The sequence below is a fragment of the Jaculus jaculus genome, chromosome 8, assembly GCF_020740685.1.
Source record: "Jaculus jaculus isolate mJacJac1 chromosome 8, mJacJac1.mat.Y.cur, whole genome shotgun sequence".
Lineage (NCBI taxonomy): Eukaryota > Metazoa > Chordata > Mammalia > Rodentia > Dipodidae > Jaculus > Jaculus jaculus.
The window spans coordinates 135,458,811-135,474,343 of record NC_059109.1 but is presented as its reverse complement, the minus strand read 5'-3'; the positions used below and the strand labels follow the sequence as shown (position 1 = coordinate 135,474,343).

The 15,533-nt window shown below is 55.8% G+C and overlaps 1 protein-coding gene across 1 annotated transcript in view; it reads left to right on the top strand.

Moving 5' to 3' along the window:
* The first annotated feature begins 4,943 nt into the window (after positions 1-4,943).
* Bmp7 (bone morphogenetic protein 7) overlaps positions 4,944-15,533 on the top strand; it is an 81,150-nt gene continuing 70,560 nt past the window's right edge. The window contains exon 1 of the mRNA XM_004663841.2: positions 4,944-5,361. Within this exon, the coding sequence (XP_004663898.1) occupies positions 4,944-5,361 (418 nt within the window). The remainder of the gene's footprint in view (positions 5,362-15,533) is intronic.

The following is a 15,533-nucleotide window of genomic DNA, read 5'->3' as shown; positions in this document are numbered from 1 at the left end:
TCCTTACGCTTCACAGGCAAGCGCTTAACCGCTAAGCCATTTCTCCAGCCCTTGGCTGTTATTTTTAACCTCAGAAGTTTTGTCCTTGGCATAGTTCTCTCTCTCTTTTGGTTTTTGAAGTAGGGTCTCACTCTAGCCCAGGCTGACCTGAAATTCATGATGTAGTCTCAGGGTGGCCTTGAACTCACGGCGATCCTCCTACCTCTGCCTCCCCAGTGCTGGGATTAAAGGTGTGCGCCACCATGCCCGGCATGGTTCCCTTTTATGTTCAATGGCAATTAGCATTTCCCAAGGGCATCCTCTGGGCTCCAAGCACCCAGAAAAGCCCTTTCCATGGGTTCCTAGTTCTCTGTTTTATAGATGGGGAAACTGAGTCAAGGAGAAGTCCAAGTCCCTCACTGACCACAGGAGGAGACACCATCCATGGGCAGGCTCCCAGAGTTCAGGCTGCCACCTTCCCCTCCCACCTCCCCTCCCCCAACAAGGCTTTTCTCGAGCAATTTCAAACCCTTCCCTGGGGTGCCTGCAGCTCCCTAGAGCACACATGGAGCCCGTGGGTGCTTCTCTCCTGCTTGCTTGGGCTCTAGGGGAATGCCTCTGGGGAAGAAAGTGCAGGAAAGGGAGCCCTCCCACCCTCCCTGCAGAGTGATCAGAGAGATAAGGCTAACTAGGGGGTAGTGAGAGTTCAGAAGAACTCTTATCTCCAGGTCCTGGGTTTGAGGAATGAGGAGAGGAGGCCTGTGGGGAGGGGTGCGGGGGGAGGGGCCTGGGAACGCCTCAGCCGGGTGTAGCCATGCAGAGTGCCAGCCATAACCAGGTGGGACTACTCCCGAGAGAGGCCAAGATCAGGCCCCACTGACCTTCCCTCACAGAAGGAGCATTGGGAGGGTCACCAGACCCTCACCTGACCTCACAGCCACTCCTGCGCCTCCCTGCCCCAGCACAGGTCCTTTTGTGTCCCGTGAAGTGTGCAGAGTCCCGAAGGCTGACTGAGAGCCACTCCATGTATGTAGCCACAGGGAGTTGTCAACCAGGCTGGGGAGAGGCTTTCAATGATGTAGTTGCTTTGGGGTCACCCATGCTCTACAAGTAACCCCCACTCATGCCCACTAAACTCACTGGTGGGCTTCGGTGGAATCATATGGTGGTTTGAATGTCATGTCCCTTATAGCCTCCAGGATTATTATTGTTATTTTTTTTTGAGGTAGGGTCTCATCCTAGCCCAGGCTGACCTGGAATTCACTGTGTACTCTCGGGGTGGCCTCGAACTCACAGTGATCCTCCCACCTCTGCCTCCCAAGTGCTGGGATTAAAGGTGTGCGTCACCACGCCCAGCCAACCTCCAGTAGTTTTTCTTTTCTTTTTTGAGGTAGGGTCTCCCTCTAGCTCAGGCTGACCTGGAAATCACTGTAGTCTCAGGGTGGCTCGAACTCATGGCAAGCCTCCTACCTCTGCCTCCCGAGTGCTGGGATTAAAGGTGTGTGCCACCACGCCTGGCAGTAGTTTTGATTAAGCCAGCTGGGGGCGTCTTTGGGAGGTGGAGCCCTGCTGGAGCAGGTGTGCTTGGGGGGGTCCTGCTGCCCTTGCTGTGTGTTCACAGTCAGCTCACGTCTCTCTGCTGTGGATGCGGATGACGTGAGTCAGCCTCCTCCACTGTGGTGAAGTGTCCCTCACAACCGAGAACCCGAAATCAGCCCTTCACCACCCCCTCAGCTGCTTGTTTGGGTGTTTGGTCCCAGGAACAAGAAGCTAACCTCAACAGATTGTTGCTTTGGTTATTGATAGCCTATCTGAGGAGAGGAGATGATGGCTCATGTCTCCCCAGGAAAAGCCACCCACAAGCTCCCCTCAGTCACTGGGTTTCCGGGTTCGGCTGTGCCAATTACCCTCACCTACGGGAGTTCTTCCTGAGCACTGCGTATGGAGCTCAGGGAAGGCCCAGGTGGGATGTACCAAGTTGGGCACACTAGGGTCCTGCCTCCAGGACTTCGTGGGCTGATGGGGCGTGAGTAGTTGAGGACAAAGCGGTGTTTTTAATATGCAAATTAGCATCACCCAGACTTGCCTCACACCCCTAGTGTCCCCACTTTGCTTGCTGTGGAGATGTCCCCAAGCAGGGAGGGCGTTTAAGAGCAGGGAGGCTGTTGTGAGTCCAACATTTCAGACTTCGGAAGGAAGCCCTCTCCTTCCACACGGCTGGCATTAGGGGTGGCAGGATGGCTGCAGTGGTCTTGCCCTGGGTGTCTGCTCTGGAACACCGTGGGGGGGGGGGGTCGCAGGGGGACAGCCGAGTTCTGCCCCTGCTATGCACTCACGCGCTGGCCGGGCTCTTCCGGGATGCCTTTTCGGGAGCACAGGTCTTGCTCCTCCAGTCGCCCCATGTGGCTACCTCACTATGTGTCCCCTATCCCCGAGGAGACTAGGATGACCTGGGGGTCTCGAGTCACAGGCTGCCCCAAGTCCATGGGGCAGGGGCTCTCCTGCTACCACCCATGCTCCTGGGTCAGGTGCCCCGCGGCCAGGTGTCCTGTCACTGTCCCCCATGCTTTGGAGCCTCTGCCTGGCTCTAGAGTGCTTCCCAGAGAGAAGCAAAGGACATGAATGGCTCCGTCTCCCATCCTGGACTTCACTAAGGGTCACTGCTGTTCTCCCAAGCCAGGGAGGCTGCCATGTCGGCTTGACTCACCATCGTGTCCTCCTGCCCAGCTCTGTGCGGGCCAGCCGGGTTGGCCACGGGATATTCTGGATCTGGTGTCAAATGGAACCGGAGCCCTTTATTCATCTATTGTTAGACCTGCAGTGTGGTCACCACAAGGCCATTGCACAGGCTGCGGGTCATCAGCCACCTACTGCTCTCCAGGGTGGCCACAGGAGTTCCCAGAAACGGAGCAGAGGCAGGGGGCTGTCCTGGGCCTGGGCTAGGAAGGCGGTGCAGCACCTGTGGCAGCTGAGGCCTGGCCCTGAGAAGGACCCGCTGGGGCCTGAGGCTGGCACGCTGCTGCTCCCAGTGCCGCCCAAGCCTTTCCTTTCTCCACCTAGAGCCCTCAGGTGGCCACGTGGGCCCAAAGCTCCAAAGGGACAAGGCAGCCATCTCTGCTCCAGGAAACTGAAAAACCAGGGCGCCCAGCCCCCCTCAGCCTTCTAGGTCTGATACCCCCCAAGTAAGGCTCCCCATCCCAGATAGCCTCAGGAGAGCTGGGAGACCTGACCTTTAACCCCACAGCCCCGCTGCCACTTTGGGTGAGAGCTGTTTTGCTCTCACTTTTCAGACGAGGAAACTGAAGTCAGAACCACTTGGCATAGGAGTTGGTAGTTCTAATGCCTGGGGGCCATGTGAGGAGAAGGTGTCCGGGTCTTCTTGAGACAGGGAAAGGGCTCCACAGAGGCAGTTGGCCATGAACTGGATACAAAGAGCAGGCTACTCCGAGGACCTTGCGGGGGGTGGGGGAGTTGAGGGGGAGGGGTTGAGAGGGGGTGTAGGTCAGACAGTGGGGGATACGGGGACTGAGGGACTGCCTCCTTGCTGAGGGTTGGGTGGAAATATTTAGCTTCAACACGGAGGGGTGGGAGTATTCCCTGGCCCCGGATAACATGGATGCACTGAACAAACACAGCCACAGGGGTGCCCCGGGTCTGGGTTCCAGGCACTAAGGAGTACAGGCTCAGAAGATTTGGACTCTGGATGCCCTAGTGTGTGTGTGTGTGTGTGTGTGGTGAGGGGGCAGTACAGTAAAGAGTGAGATTCCAGACAGGGGAAAACAAAAGTCCAGAAAATAAAACAAGTGTTCCTGGGTAAGTGCAGGAGGTCCCTTTATCTTCTCAGGTCTCTCAGAGGAAGTGGCACCATGGCAGAGGGTTAGGGGACGAGGTGAGCTCCGGGTGGAGGAATGGCAGGGGCAGACGAGTTGGCAGCAGGCTGGGAGGGGTCAGCTGAGCTGGAGTAAACGACACGTTGGGGAAACCGAGGGTCTAGAAAGGCCCAAGGGTCACTGCCTCCAGGAAGCCTTCTCTGATTCCCACGCTTCTTGATGCTTCTTCCTATCGTAGCCTGAATCTCATCTGTCCGTTCTGGTCTCCCAAAGTCTCAGCTGCGAGTCTGCAGAGGGCCAGGCTGCCTCTAGGATTCCTCTCTCTGCTCACTCCTACGGCGGCAACCGTGCCGGTACGGGGCAGCCAGTGGGCACTCCGGGTAAATATTTGTAGACCGCCCTAGCGAGGAATGAATGAAGCCATTGGGCTTGGGGGGGGGGGGGGGAGGGCGTGGCGGAGCGCAGGTGGGAGGCCGCGGGCGCGGGAGGGGCCCTGGAAGTCCACCCTCCTCCTCCTCCTCCTCTTCCCAGGCCCCAGCGCGGACCACTCCAGGGCTCCCGGGCGGCCTCGCAGACGATCGAGGGTGCTCGGGGCTGCCAGGGCGAGCCTGGGCGGCCGCTGTCCACGCAGGAGCCTGGCCGAGGGTGGGTCGCGGACGCACGGACGGACGGAGCTGGGGAAGAGAGAGCGCGCTCGCTGCCCGTCCGCCCTCCGCCGCCTCCCCGGCACTCGCTCTCGGGACTCCTAGGTTTGCTGGCGGCTGCTCCTCCCACACCCGGCCCGCCTCCTCGCTCGCTCGCTCGCCTGCCCGCCCGCCCGCCTGCCCGCCTGCCCGATCGCTGGCTCTCGGGAGCTGCTGCTTTCCCCGGAGCCGTGCGGCGCGGCGCGGCGCGGTGCGTCCCGGCCAGTGCGGGGCGAGGGGGCCCGGGGACGGGGAGGGGGGGGGCTCAGCGCCGAGCGGGGGGCGGGGGTCCGGGCCCCAGAGCAGCCGGCCGGGGAGTGGCCATGTCTGGCGCGGGCGCGGTGGGGCTCGTGTGCAGCAAGTGACCGAGCGGCGTGGACGGCCGCCCTGCCCCCCTCTGCTGCCACCTGGGGCCCCGGTGCCCCGGCCGGCCGCGCGCAGAGCCGGCGCGATGCACGTGCGCTCGCTGCGCGCCGCGGCGCCGCACAGCTTCGTGGCGCTCTGGGCGCCCCTGTTCCTGCTGCGCTCGGCCCTGGCCGACTTCAGCCTGGACAACGAGGTGCACTCGAGCTTCATCCACCGGCGCCTCCGCAGCCAGGAGCGGCGGGAGATGCAGCGGGAGATCCTCTCCATCCTGGGCTTGCCCCATCGTCCTCGTCCCCACCTCCAGGGCAAGCATAACTCCGCGCCCATGTTCATGCTGGACCTCTACAACGCGATGGCGGTGGAGGAGGGCGGCGGGCCCGACGGCCAGGGCTTCTCCTACCCCTACAAGGCCGTCTTCAGTACCCAGGGCCCCCCTCTGGCCAGCCTGCAAGATAGCCACTTCCTCACCGATGCCGACATGGTCATGAGCTTCGTCAATCTCGGTGAGCGACGACGGGAGCAGGGGGTGTGTGCGAGGCGTCTCCGGGGTGGGGGATGCTATGGGACAAGGTGGGAGACTACTGCTTTCAGCCAGCCGGCTACCTTCCCCTTCCCGGCCCTTTGCAAAGCTGCAGTACTTGAACGCACAGTGAGGGGGGCTGGTGGTGGTGATTCCTAGTGGCCTCCAAGCTGCGCGAGCCCCTCCACCCACCCCCCTCCTTGGGGCACGCAGTCTCAGCTGGCCTGTATGGCACCGGGTGGGTAGGACTCGTCCCAAGTCTCCGCCGTTCCACCGCCGGCCGCATCTCTGGGGCGGCAGGAGGCGCCGGCCCGCCCGCGGCTCAGTTCAAAGCGCCGGGCCGGGTAATGTGAGCTGCCCCCGCCGCGGTGGCCCGCGCTACCTGGATTTTTAAAGGGCCCTTGTGGGCGAAGCTGCCTTCCCGCCCTTCCTCGGCCCCTCGGAGCACAGGCCTGGCCTTGACATCGCGGGCATCACCCTCCCATCTCCGCCCTGGCCAATTCAACCTGTGCCCCAAAGGTGCGCCTGCCCCTGCGTGCTGGGTACCCCGAGCGCCTCGGGGTCCCCCTTCCAGCCGCCAGCCGCCCACCTCTGAGCTCTCCAAGCTGGAGCTGGGGAAAGAAAACGTTGCCATTGCAAGTTTTCTATTTTAAATATTTAATGATAGGTCCCGGACAGGCAGCATCCATTTTCAGCGTTTATCACGTGTGGCGCGCAAACCACGGGTTTTGGCAATGGGGTGGCGTGGGATCTTGGCGCAGACGCTGCGGAGGGAGGGGGGGCTGAGGTCACAAGGACCCCCGGGACGGGAGGGCGCGAGGCTGGGTTGTGGCGTGTCTATGTCGTTCCCTCTCGTCTCTGCACGCAAATTCACTCGAACTTGCTCAAACTAACCCCCGACCGTGCGCTGTAGGGCTGAAGATCAAATATTTGGCTTTGGAGATAACACGCCCCGATAGTGCTGTTTCCTGAGCCGCTTTCATTCTACTTGTGTAAGTTGCTGCGAAAACCCCGACCAAGTCGACAGCAAACACACCCAGGGGCGCTGTGTCAACTTGGAAATAATGAAGCTTGAAGCCCCCCAGCTGGGCGCTTGGGGCCTGGAGGGGGGCATCGGGGAAGCGGAGGATCCACCTTAAGGCTTCCAGCTCCAGATAAGGTCCCTGGAGTTCCCGGGAGGCCATTGTCTGTTCCGAATAATGGTCAAAAATCAAAGAGTGAAAGGACGTTCATGGAACCAGGGGGATTGAGATGCCAGGGTAACTTAAAGAACGTTTAAAGACCAGAGTCAGCGCCGCAGGAACTGGTTTAGAATAACACCCCCCAGGATGGACAGGGGTGGAGGGAGACAGCAAGGTGTGTCCCACTGGAAGAAGACGCCACGAGTTGGGAAGGAAGTCTCCTGAGGGGGTGGGGCTTAGAGGGGTGTGTGATGCGAGGGGGTCTAATACGTTATTGTCTCTGCTTATATCTGTGATTTTTATGGGCAGATTTATAACTTAAAGCAAAAACTAAAGACAGCTCCTAAATAACATGCCTGTTGCTACAGGAACGACCTACCATTCTGTCGGTCTGTAGCTGTCCTTGAGGCCAGGGTTAACTGGGTCCTTTGTGGGGGGAGTTGGAGGTGGAGCGGTGGCATTTCCAGTGAGTGCTGTTCAGTCCTGTGATTTCCACTGAATACAGCAGGTCTCAGCCACAGCTTTCAGTACCCGACTAGGTTCATTAAGAAGGTATCTGTACCCTTTGACGACTCTGGTGGTAACAGGCTGGGCAATCCCAGTACCAAGACTGCCCTGGTGCTTTTGAACAGGGGTGGTGTGGCCCCAAGTGGCCCCCAGCATCCCGGAGGACCAGGTGGCTCATGGGCGGCTCCACTAGGAATTTGGTGGTGGGGGGGAGTTGCCCCCCACCCTCTCCTGGGGCCTTGGGTGCAAGCTGGGGCATGCTGGGGAGGCCTCAGCTGGTGGCTTCCTGTGGCTGCAAACTACCTTTCAATCCAGTTCTTTCATCTTGAAAGGACAAAGACCGGCTTGTCTGAGCCTCTTAATCAGCTGGGCTGGCTTTGGGCTTTTGTGGGACCTTCCTGACTTTCTCAGGTCTGGCTTTCTGGAACATCGCTCTGAATTAGATAGCAGAGGGGCCTTTAAGAGCACGCAGGGCCCTGGACCTTGTTTTCTTTCTTTTTCTGTCGCTAAAAGCGAGGTAATTAGGGGAAGCCCGGGACCAGTTGGTGAGAACTTCCCGTAGGTGATTCTGCCCATGGTCTTTTAACTTCTGCTCAGCCTCCGTGCAGGAATAAAGTGTGTTGTCTCATCTGTCCCTCCCGTCATGAATGGCTGGGTATTTCTCCATGGAAGGAACTTGGTGGTATTTGGGTTGGAGAGGGGTGGTGCCTGGGGAGATTTGGCCTGACAATGTGTTTGAGAAAGCACAGTTGGGCTGCCAATCACGTGGGCCGGTAATACACAAGGTTTTCTAAAGCCAAGTTTAATTCTCACCCTTTGCCTGGGAAGGGGAAAACATCACTTGTTCCTTGTTATTACTGCAGGGACCTCAGGGGCCTTGGTGAGGATCTTGGGGGTGGGGGCAGGCTGACTTCTCCAGCCGCCCCTCCCCCTCCCACATACCTCTGCTGTCCTTCAGGCCCGCCTGTCTGGGGACCCCTGCCTGAGTCCTGAAGGTTTTTGCAGACCCTACGCCTTTATTCTTCCTTCGGTCTGTAGCCAAGCTGGTTTTTGTTCCTATAAGTCGTTCCCCTTGGAATTTAAGCCTTTTGCCAGGCTGAGTGGGATCTACAGTAGAAGGACATTTACTACAAAACCAGGTGCTCTAGTGGGGACTTGAGACTGCCCCCCACCATGACAAAGACCAGCCTGTACCATAAAGCCCGGTGTACCGCCACTTAGCGACTTGAGTGGAACTCCCATCTTCCCAGCCCAGGCCCCAAAGTTCAATGGCAGGGTCTGTAAACTGGCTTAGATTAACAAGCCCCTGACTCCTCCATGTAGACTTAATTTTGGAATTCAAAACAGGCCATGCTCTCTTAAACAGTCCCCAGGCCATGACGATTCTCCATTCTCAGTGTAGCCATTAACCCGGACCACTTTCTTTGGGAAAATGCAGCAGTTCTGTTTGGAATCTTCTAGAGAGGCTGGCTGGCATGAAGTGGGGGGTGGGAGGGGATGTGACTCCTGTGTACCTCTTGGCCAGGTTCTGAAGGAATGAATTTGGTTGAATCCTTGGAGCTAAGTTAGCCAAAGGAGAAAGTTAGAAGCCTGTCATTATTGGAGCCAGTGTATAAAAAGTAGCTTTTGTTAATGTGGCCCGAGAGTGGGGAGAAGGCTGAGCGGTTTGATTTTCGCTCTACCCCATCTGGCTGTCCTTTTTGTTGACAAGTGTTTGGCGTTAAGATCTCTCCTTTACCCTTCAGAACAGGCCCTACCACTGTGGAGTATTAGGGAAAGATTGTGTTACATTTAGAAACCTCCTTCAGGGAGTGCGCCCTGAGCCTGGCTGCAGGCGTCTGCAGCTGGAAGCTGGCGGCCTTCTCCGCGGCCCTCTCTGCGAGCTAATGCCGACTTCTCACGCCTTCCCCGGCTTACTGCCCTCCCTTCTCTCTCTGCAGAGCAAGCTCACTAGAGGAGTGTACCAACAGCTGTGTTTTTAGTAACCCTTTCAAAATCACTTCTTTTAAACCTCATTTTCCTACATCTATAAATCAAAGGCTTCTCCCCCCCCACCGCCCCTTTTCCCAAGGATATTGTGTGACCCAGATTTGAACTTGTTGGTTCTACTGTGTAGCCTCCCTTCTGTACGCAGGCAAGGTAATGGTGGGCCCTGGATGCGAGCTTGGGTGGCTGTCTCGGGACTTTTTATTTCATGGTTGTCATTTGTTTATGAGGTCCCCATGGAACGAGTAATGGGGGGATGACACCGATAAAAGTGGTGTGTGATGATTGAGTGCAGGAAAAGAAAAGTGTATCTGAGATGCAGCTCGTGCGAGCTGGGATTCGACCTGACTTTGGTGGTGACGGCTATCTAGCCTCTGCCCAGATAAACACAGCCAGTGGACGATCCCCTGGCCGCTGGCATGCCTGCGACGTGAACACATGTCACGTGTCCATAGAACTTCGAGAATGAAGTGATGACTTCATTCCGGGGAGAGTCCCATCAAAGTTGATTGATCGCGCCTATTGCTTTCATATCTACCCACCCCGTTCAGTAAGGTCATATTTGGCCCAAGGAGAGCATCAGTGTGTCCGCAGGCTGCCTCCCCCACCCCCTCCCTCGCAGAGCTGTGGGGTGGATCGTCCTTCCCCCAGCTGCCGCTCTGCAGATGTCCTGGGGACCGTGGGGACACACGGGGGATCTAACTAGTGGCTGCCCAGCTTGGCTTTCTCTGCAGTGTCGCTGGGGTCAGGCAGAGGCAGGGATGTGTGGAACCTGTCATGTTATTGTCAGAAGGAATGTGAGGATTAGCCGGAGAGCATGGTGGAGGGAGGGAACCACAGCTGTGTACACTTATTATAAAAGATTTAAGTCCCACTGGTAAAATCAATATATTGAGTTGCACAGCCCTCTGCTTTTAATTAGTCTCAATCAAACGCACCCATGCCGTTCACCTCCCCTCGCCTCCGTGGGGTGAGGAAACACCAATATTTATATAGAAACTGTTAATTTGTGGTGCAAATGATAACACATTTAGCTTTGCACACTCCATTGGCTTTACTTGATAGATCGCAGATTGGTGTGGAGTCGGGAGGGGTGAGGGCAGCAGGATGAGGCGCCGGGAGGGGGCCTCAGCAACGTTTGGGGCTTGGGCCTCTTCGATGCTGGAACACAGGTACGCGTGTCCTTGGAGGCAGCTCCTAGGAAGGTAGGAGGCTCTAGAACCTGGGTTTTGTCTCGGAGGTCAGAAAGGCTGACAGCCCTCAGCCCATTCCCTTGCAAAGCTGTGCAGGGGGCGCTTGCTCTGGGCCGGCTGTGACTCCGTCCTGCCAGCAGTTGGGATTCTTTGTGCTGGGCAACTCAAGGCATGTGCTTTATTTATTCCAGAGCTTGCTTTCCCAGTTCCTGCAACCGTTTATAGAGGCAGGAGGGCTTGCTCACTGCCAATGATCGCATGTACAACCACGGCTGTTATGTGGGCCGGTTGGTCTTAGCTGCGCGTTCAGCTGGGATCGAATTCCGGGTTTTGCAGCAAATGGCATTTGACAAATACTATTTGACAAAAAATGTGACTTGGGATTTCTTAATGTGGAACAGACATTTCATGGCTAGCTTTTCCCGGGCGCCAAAATCACCCGACCCCAAGTGCAGCGGGAGTGCCAGTGAACACAGGGCTGGGGCTGGGTACCCCCCGGCCCCTCCCTCCCGGGACGGAGTGTTTATGATTTGGGGGATGTCAGGGGTGCGCAGAGCCTGACACGCCCCGATGCGAGGCTCAGAGCAGCATGTGCCGGCCGTCCTTCCAGCGTTCCTGTCGGAAGGCATTGTGGGGAGGGCGCAAAGCCTTCGCTGATCCCTGTGGAGTGGGTCGAATTAATGACGACTCAGAGAGCACCGGGTTTTGAGTAACTGCTTTATTGTTTGGGAGCCAGAGTGCTTCTAATCTAGTTCCTGTACAAACATGTTTAACGCGTGTTAATGCACTTCCAAACGAGAGGCTCTGAGCACGGCCCTGCTTTTCATTAATTGATGGCGGTAGCATGGTACAATATTTCAAAGGGCTGGCCAAGCATAAACTGTGTTTCCAATTTCCTTCCTTTCCTGGGCTTGGAATGCCAATGTTAATTTGTTCCCATGCAGGAGCCTGGGCTGCCAACCGGCTTTTCTATAAAGGGTTCACAGTGAAGGCTTCCAGCCCTCACTCATGCTTGGGGCTGCCGGGCCAAGTTTCCTGACACTTTGCAGCCAATTTTGGGTGATATATGGAGTGGGGGCCTGAGGGGGGGCTTCCCTGCCATGTAACGGAAGTTCTTGGTGACAGCCGTGGGTGTGGCTTGGCAAGGGAGAATGGAACAATACTCACAGTGATTCTCCTCAGACATCGCTCCAGTCCCCATGTCTGTTTCCATCGTGGCTGTGTAGTAGCTGGGTGACCCCGAGAGAGCTGCTCAGCCTCTCTGAGTCTGTCTCCTCAGTTGATAAAGGCTGGGTGATCCCTCCTCAGCAATCCCAAGGAAACAACAATTGGGTATCATCCATGTGCCATGGGAAATAGATGCACAGTAGTGCTTATTTTACTGGGCACAGTGACATTCCCTGCGGTCTGTTCATCTCCATCTCCGTGTGTGTGTGTGTGTGTGTGTGTGTGTGTGTGTGTGTGTGTGTTTTCCTTAAGTAAAGTCTCACTCTAGCCCAGGCTGACCTGGAATTCACTATGTAGTCTCAGGCTGGCCTCAAACTCACAGCACTTCTCCTACCTCTGCCTCCTGAATGCTGGGATTAAAGGCATGCACCACCATGCCCAGCAAGACAAACTTTTTTGTGTGTGTTTGTTTTTGCAAGGTTAGGGTCTGGTTCTAGCCCAGGCTGACCTGGAATTTACTATGTAGTCTCAGGGTGGCCTTGAACTTACAGTGATCTTCCTATCTCTGCCTCCCGAGTGCTGGGACTAAAGGCGTGCTTGACCTCAGTTTTTTCTTTTAAACTATTTATTGACTTATTTGCAAGCAGAGAGACATAGAAGAGACACACACACAGAGAATGGGTGCCTCAGGGCCCCCAGCTGCTGCTGCAAACGGACTCCAGATGCATGCACCGCTTTGTGCATCTGGCTTTATGTGGGTACTGTGGAATGGAACCCGGATCGTTAGGCTCTGCAGGCAAGTGCCTTGACTGCAGAGCCATCTGTCCAGCCCACCTCAGTTTTTGAGTACTTAAAATACTGAGGTCCATGGGGATGTAGTTCAATTGATAAAAGAGCTTGCCTCTCAAGCATGTGGACCTGAGTTCAATCCCCAGTACGCAAGTCAAAATGCAAGGCATGGTGGCGTGTCCTTGTCACCCAGTTCTGGGGAAGCAGGGACAGGAGAGCCCCTGGGGTTGGTGGGGTACGTAGTCTAGCCTAATTGGCGAGCTCCAGGACAAATGAGAGATCCTGTTTTACGAAAAGATGGGTGGCTTTCCTGAGGAGCTACACCTGAGGTTGTCCTCTGGCCTGTGTGCACTGCTTGTGAATACATATGTACCCCTTACACATGCACTCACATACATGTGAATACACATCATACACACTGGGATCACAGGTATTTTAAAGATATTAAGACCATGACCTGGGCTGGAGAGATTGCTCAGTGGTTAAAGCACTTGCCTGCAATGCCTAACGACCCAGGTTCAACTCCCCAGTACCCATTCAAGCCAGCTACACAAGGTAGTGCATGCGTCTGGAGTTAGTTTGCTGTGGTAAGAGGTCTTGGGATGCTCATTCTCTCCCTCCCTCGCTCCCTCCTCTCCCTTTGTCTTTCTCCTTGCAAGTAAATAAATAAATAAGAAGGTGACCTGAGGTTTGTCTGTGTGTGAGTATCCTTTCTCTTTTATAGATTAATGAAACTGGTGTTCTGAGCCCTCATTAAATTTGAGCCACTCCACGTGGGGATCGGCAAAGGTGAACAGAGGGTACTGCTGCCCGGTCTCTCTGGGATCAGCATCTTTGGCTATTTTATTTCTTTATTTTTGGTCTTTCGAGGTAGGGTCTCACTCTAGTCCAGGCTGGCCTGGAATTCACTATGTAGTCTCGGGGTGGTCTCGAACTCACAGTGATCCTCCTACCTCTGCCTCCCAAGTGCTGGGATTAAAGGCGTGTGCCACCACGCCTGGCTCTGCATCTATGGCTATTTTAAAATGTTGCTACCTGAGAGACTGAAAGAGAGTTGGGGCAATATAGGAGCCTTGAATATCAACTCCGCTACTTCAAATGAAAACTTATTCCAACATTAGAAAGTTTAATTAAAAAAACTCTTATTACTGAAGTATCTCTTCCCGCCCTTTTCTGGAAGCTGGTCAAAGTACAGATGGTCTTTTCCTCCAAGGGAGTAGCAAGCCCGAAGCATTCATTAACAGAATGTGGCCACTTCCCACTTTTATGGGAGCAGGTGCAAGGCGGCCCCCCACTCTTGCAGCTGGATCCTAGCAGGAAACCTCAACAAAGCCCTGTGTGTGGGTTCCAGGGAGGCCACAGGACCAGAGAGCATGTCCAGGGCCCGAGGCAGAGGGTGGGCGTCCTCCCTCCAGGTGCCTGACCACACTCCCCCCAGCGTTCTGTGCTACTTGGAGAAGCCGGGCGAGCCTGTATTGGGTTTCTCGGCCTCTCTGAGGTCACACAATCTGTCCCATCTTGATCTCCTCCGAGTAGCTTTTAAGTTCCAGTCTTCTGCTGTCTGGCTTCATTCATTTTGGCTGGGAATAAAACCTGGCACTGTTTCCAGAACCGAGGGCTCCTGTGTTCTGAAGCCCCGGACTGAGGCTTGCACCGTCTTGTCGTGCCGGCTGCTCTCACTTGCATGTCTGATCGGGACCCTAGGCATCTGATGGGCCAGGTGCTCACCTGCCCAGTGGCTTCTCACGCGTGCACGCGCACTCATGCACGCGCACCCCGCGACGCACACGCGCGCGCACACACGGCCCAGGGCATCTGGTTGCTTTGGTGTTTGACGAGCGACTCCTCTGTTTTCTCAGCCCTCCCTGCTGCGTCACTCAGGCACTGCCTTAGACGAGTCCCGGGGTGCATCAGATGTCCATGGTCGGGCCGTGTGCCGTGTGCTGTGCAGGTGGAGTGCCGCATTCCAGGCACTGTCCTCTGGCTGTGTCTGATCTCACGCTCCCGACACCACTGAACCATGTAGGGATCACTGTATCTAGATCGTTTATCAAAACACAGGTGACAAAGGAAGCAGGTAGGTGTCCCAAAGATGCAAACTAACCGGGACAAAATCTCCTGCACAGCGCTTGTGGTTTGGATGTTACCTGTTCCCTATGCTCACGTGTCAGCACACTTGGTTCCCCAGTTGGTGGCTTTGTTTTGGGGGGTTGTGGAATCATCGCAACACAGGGGTTTGTATTGTAGGATTTATGGGGTTACACCCCAGCCTGATTCTGGCCTGAGTCTCTCTCTCTGTCTCCACTGTGAGCCACCAAGATGTGAGCAAGCCGCCTCAGGTCCCCACTGCCACAGCTGTGAGCTTCTGCTGCCACTGACCTTCCCCACTCCGACAGATGCACTTTCTCACCCTGCGAGCCGGAGTGACTCCTTCCTCTCCTGAGTTGTTTCATAGCAGGGTTTTCATCACAACAAAGAGAGAAATAATACAGTCGTTGCTACATTTTTATTGTTTTTCTGTTTTCTTTTTCGAGGTAGGGTCTCACTCTAGCTCAGGCTGACCTGGAATTCACTATGTAGTCTCAGGGTGGCCTTGAACTTATGGCGAGCCTCCTACCTCTGCCTCCCGAGTGCTGGGATTCAAGGCATGCGCCACCATGCCCGGCTACTTTTTATTTTTCATGTGTGAGTGTGTGAGGTGTGTGTGTGTGTGGGGCAGAGTAGCCCGCTTTTAGTCCCTTTCCACCTTTTTTCGAGGTAGGGTCTCACTCTGGCCCAGGCTGACCTGGAATTCACTATGGAGTCTCAGGGTGGCCTGGAACTCATGGCGAGCCTCCTACCTCTGCCTCCCGAGTGCTGGGATTAAAGGCGTGCGCCACCACGCCCGGCTTCCACCTTAGTTTTTGAGGCAGCATGTCACGCTGAACTCGGATTCACGGCGTGGACTAAAGTAGCCAGCCAGCAGCGCTGCCGCTCCTCCTGTCTCCACCTCCTCGGTACTACTGGCACGTGCTGTGCCCAGCGTTTGCATGGGCGCTGGGGAACTGAGCTCACGTCCTCATACTTGCACAAGAATGCTTTACCAACTGAGTATCTCCTCAGCCCCGCAATGTGGCAACTGATAGATTCTAATTGGCCATTACGAATGTAATTTTAATCGACAGAATGCTAACTAACAAAACCATGGCGGTTGATTGTTCCTGTCACTGAAGTTTGCTATGTGGGGGAATCTTGTTGTTTTCCCTCCCGTATCATGGTCTAGAAGTATGACATCACAGAGCTCACGGCCCCCCCCCTCCAAATTTGTAAGACGTTGACCCATTGTCCAGTCA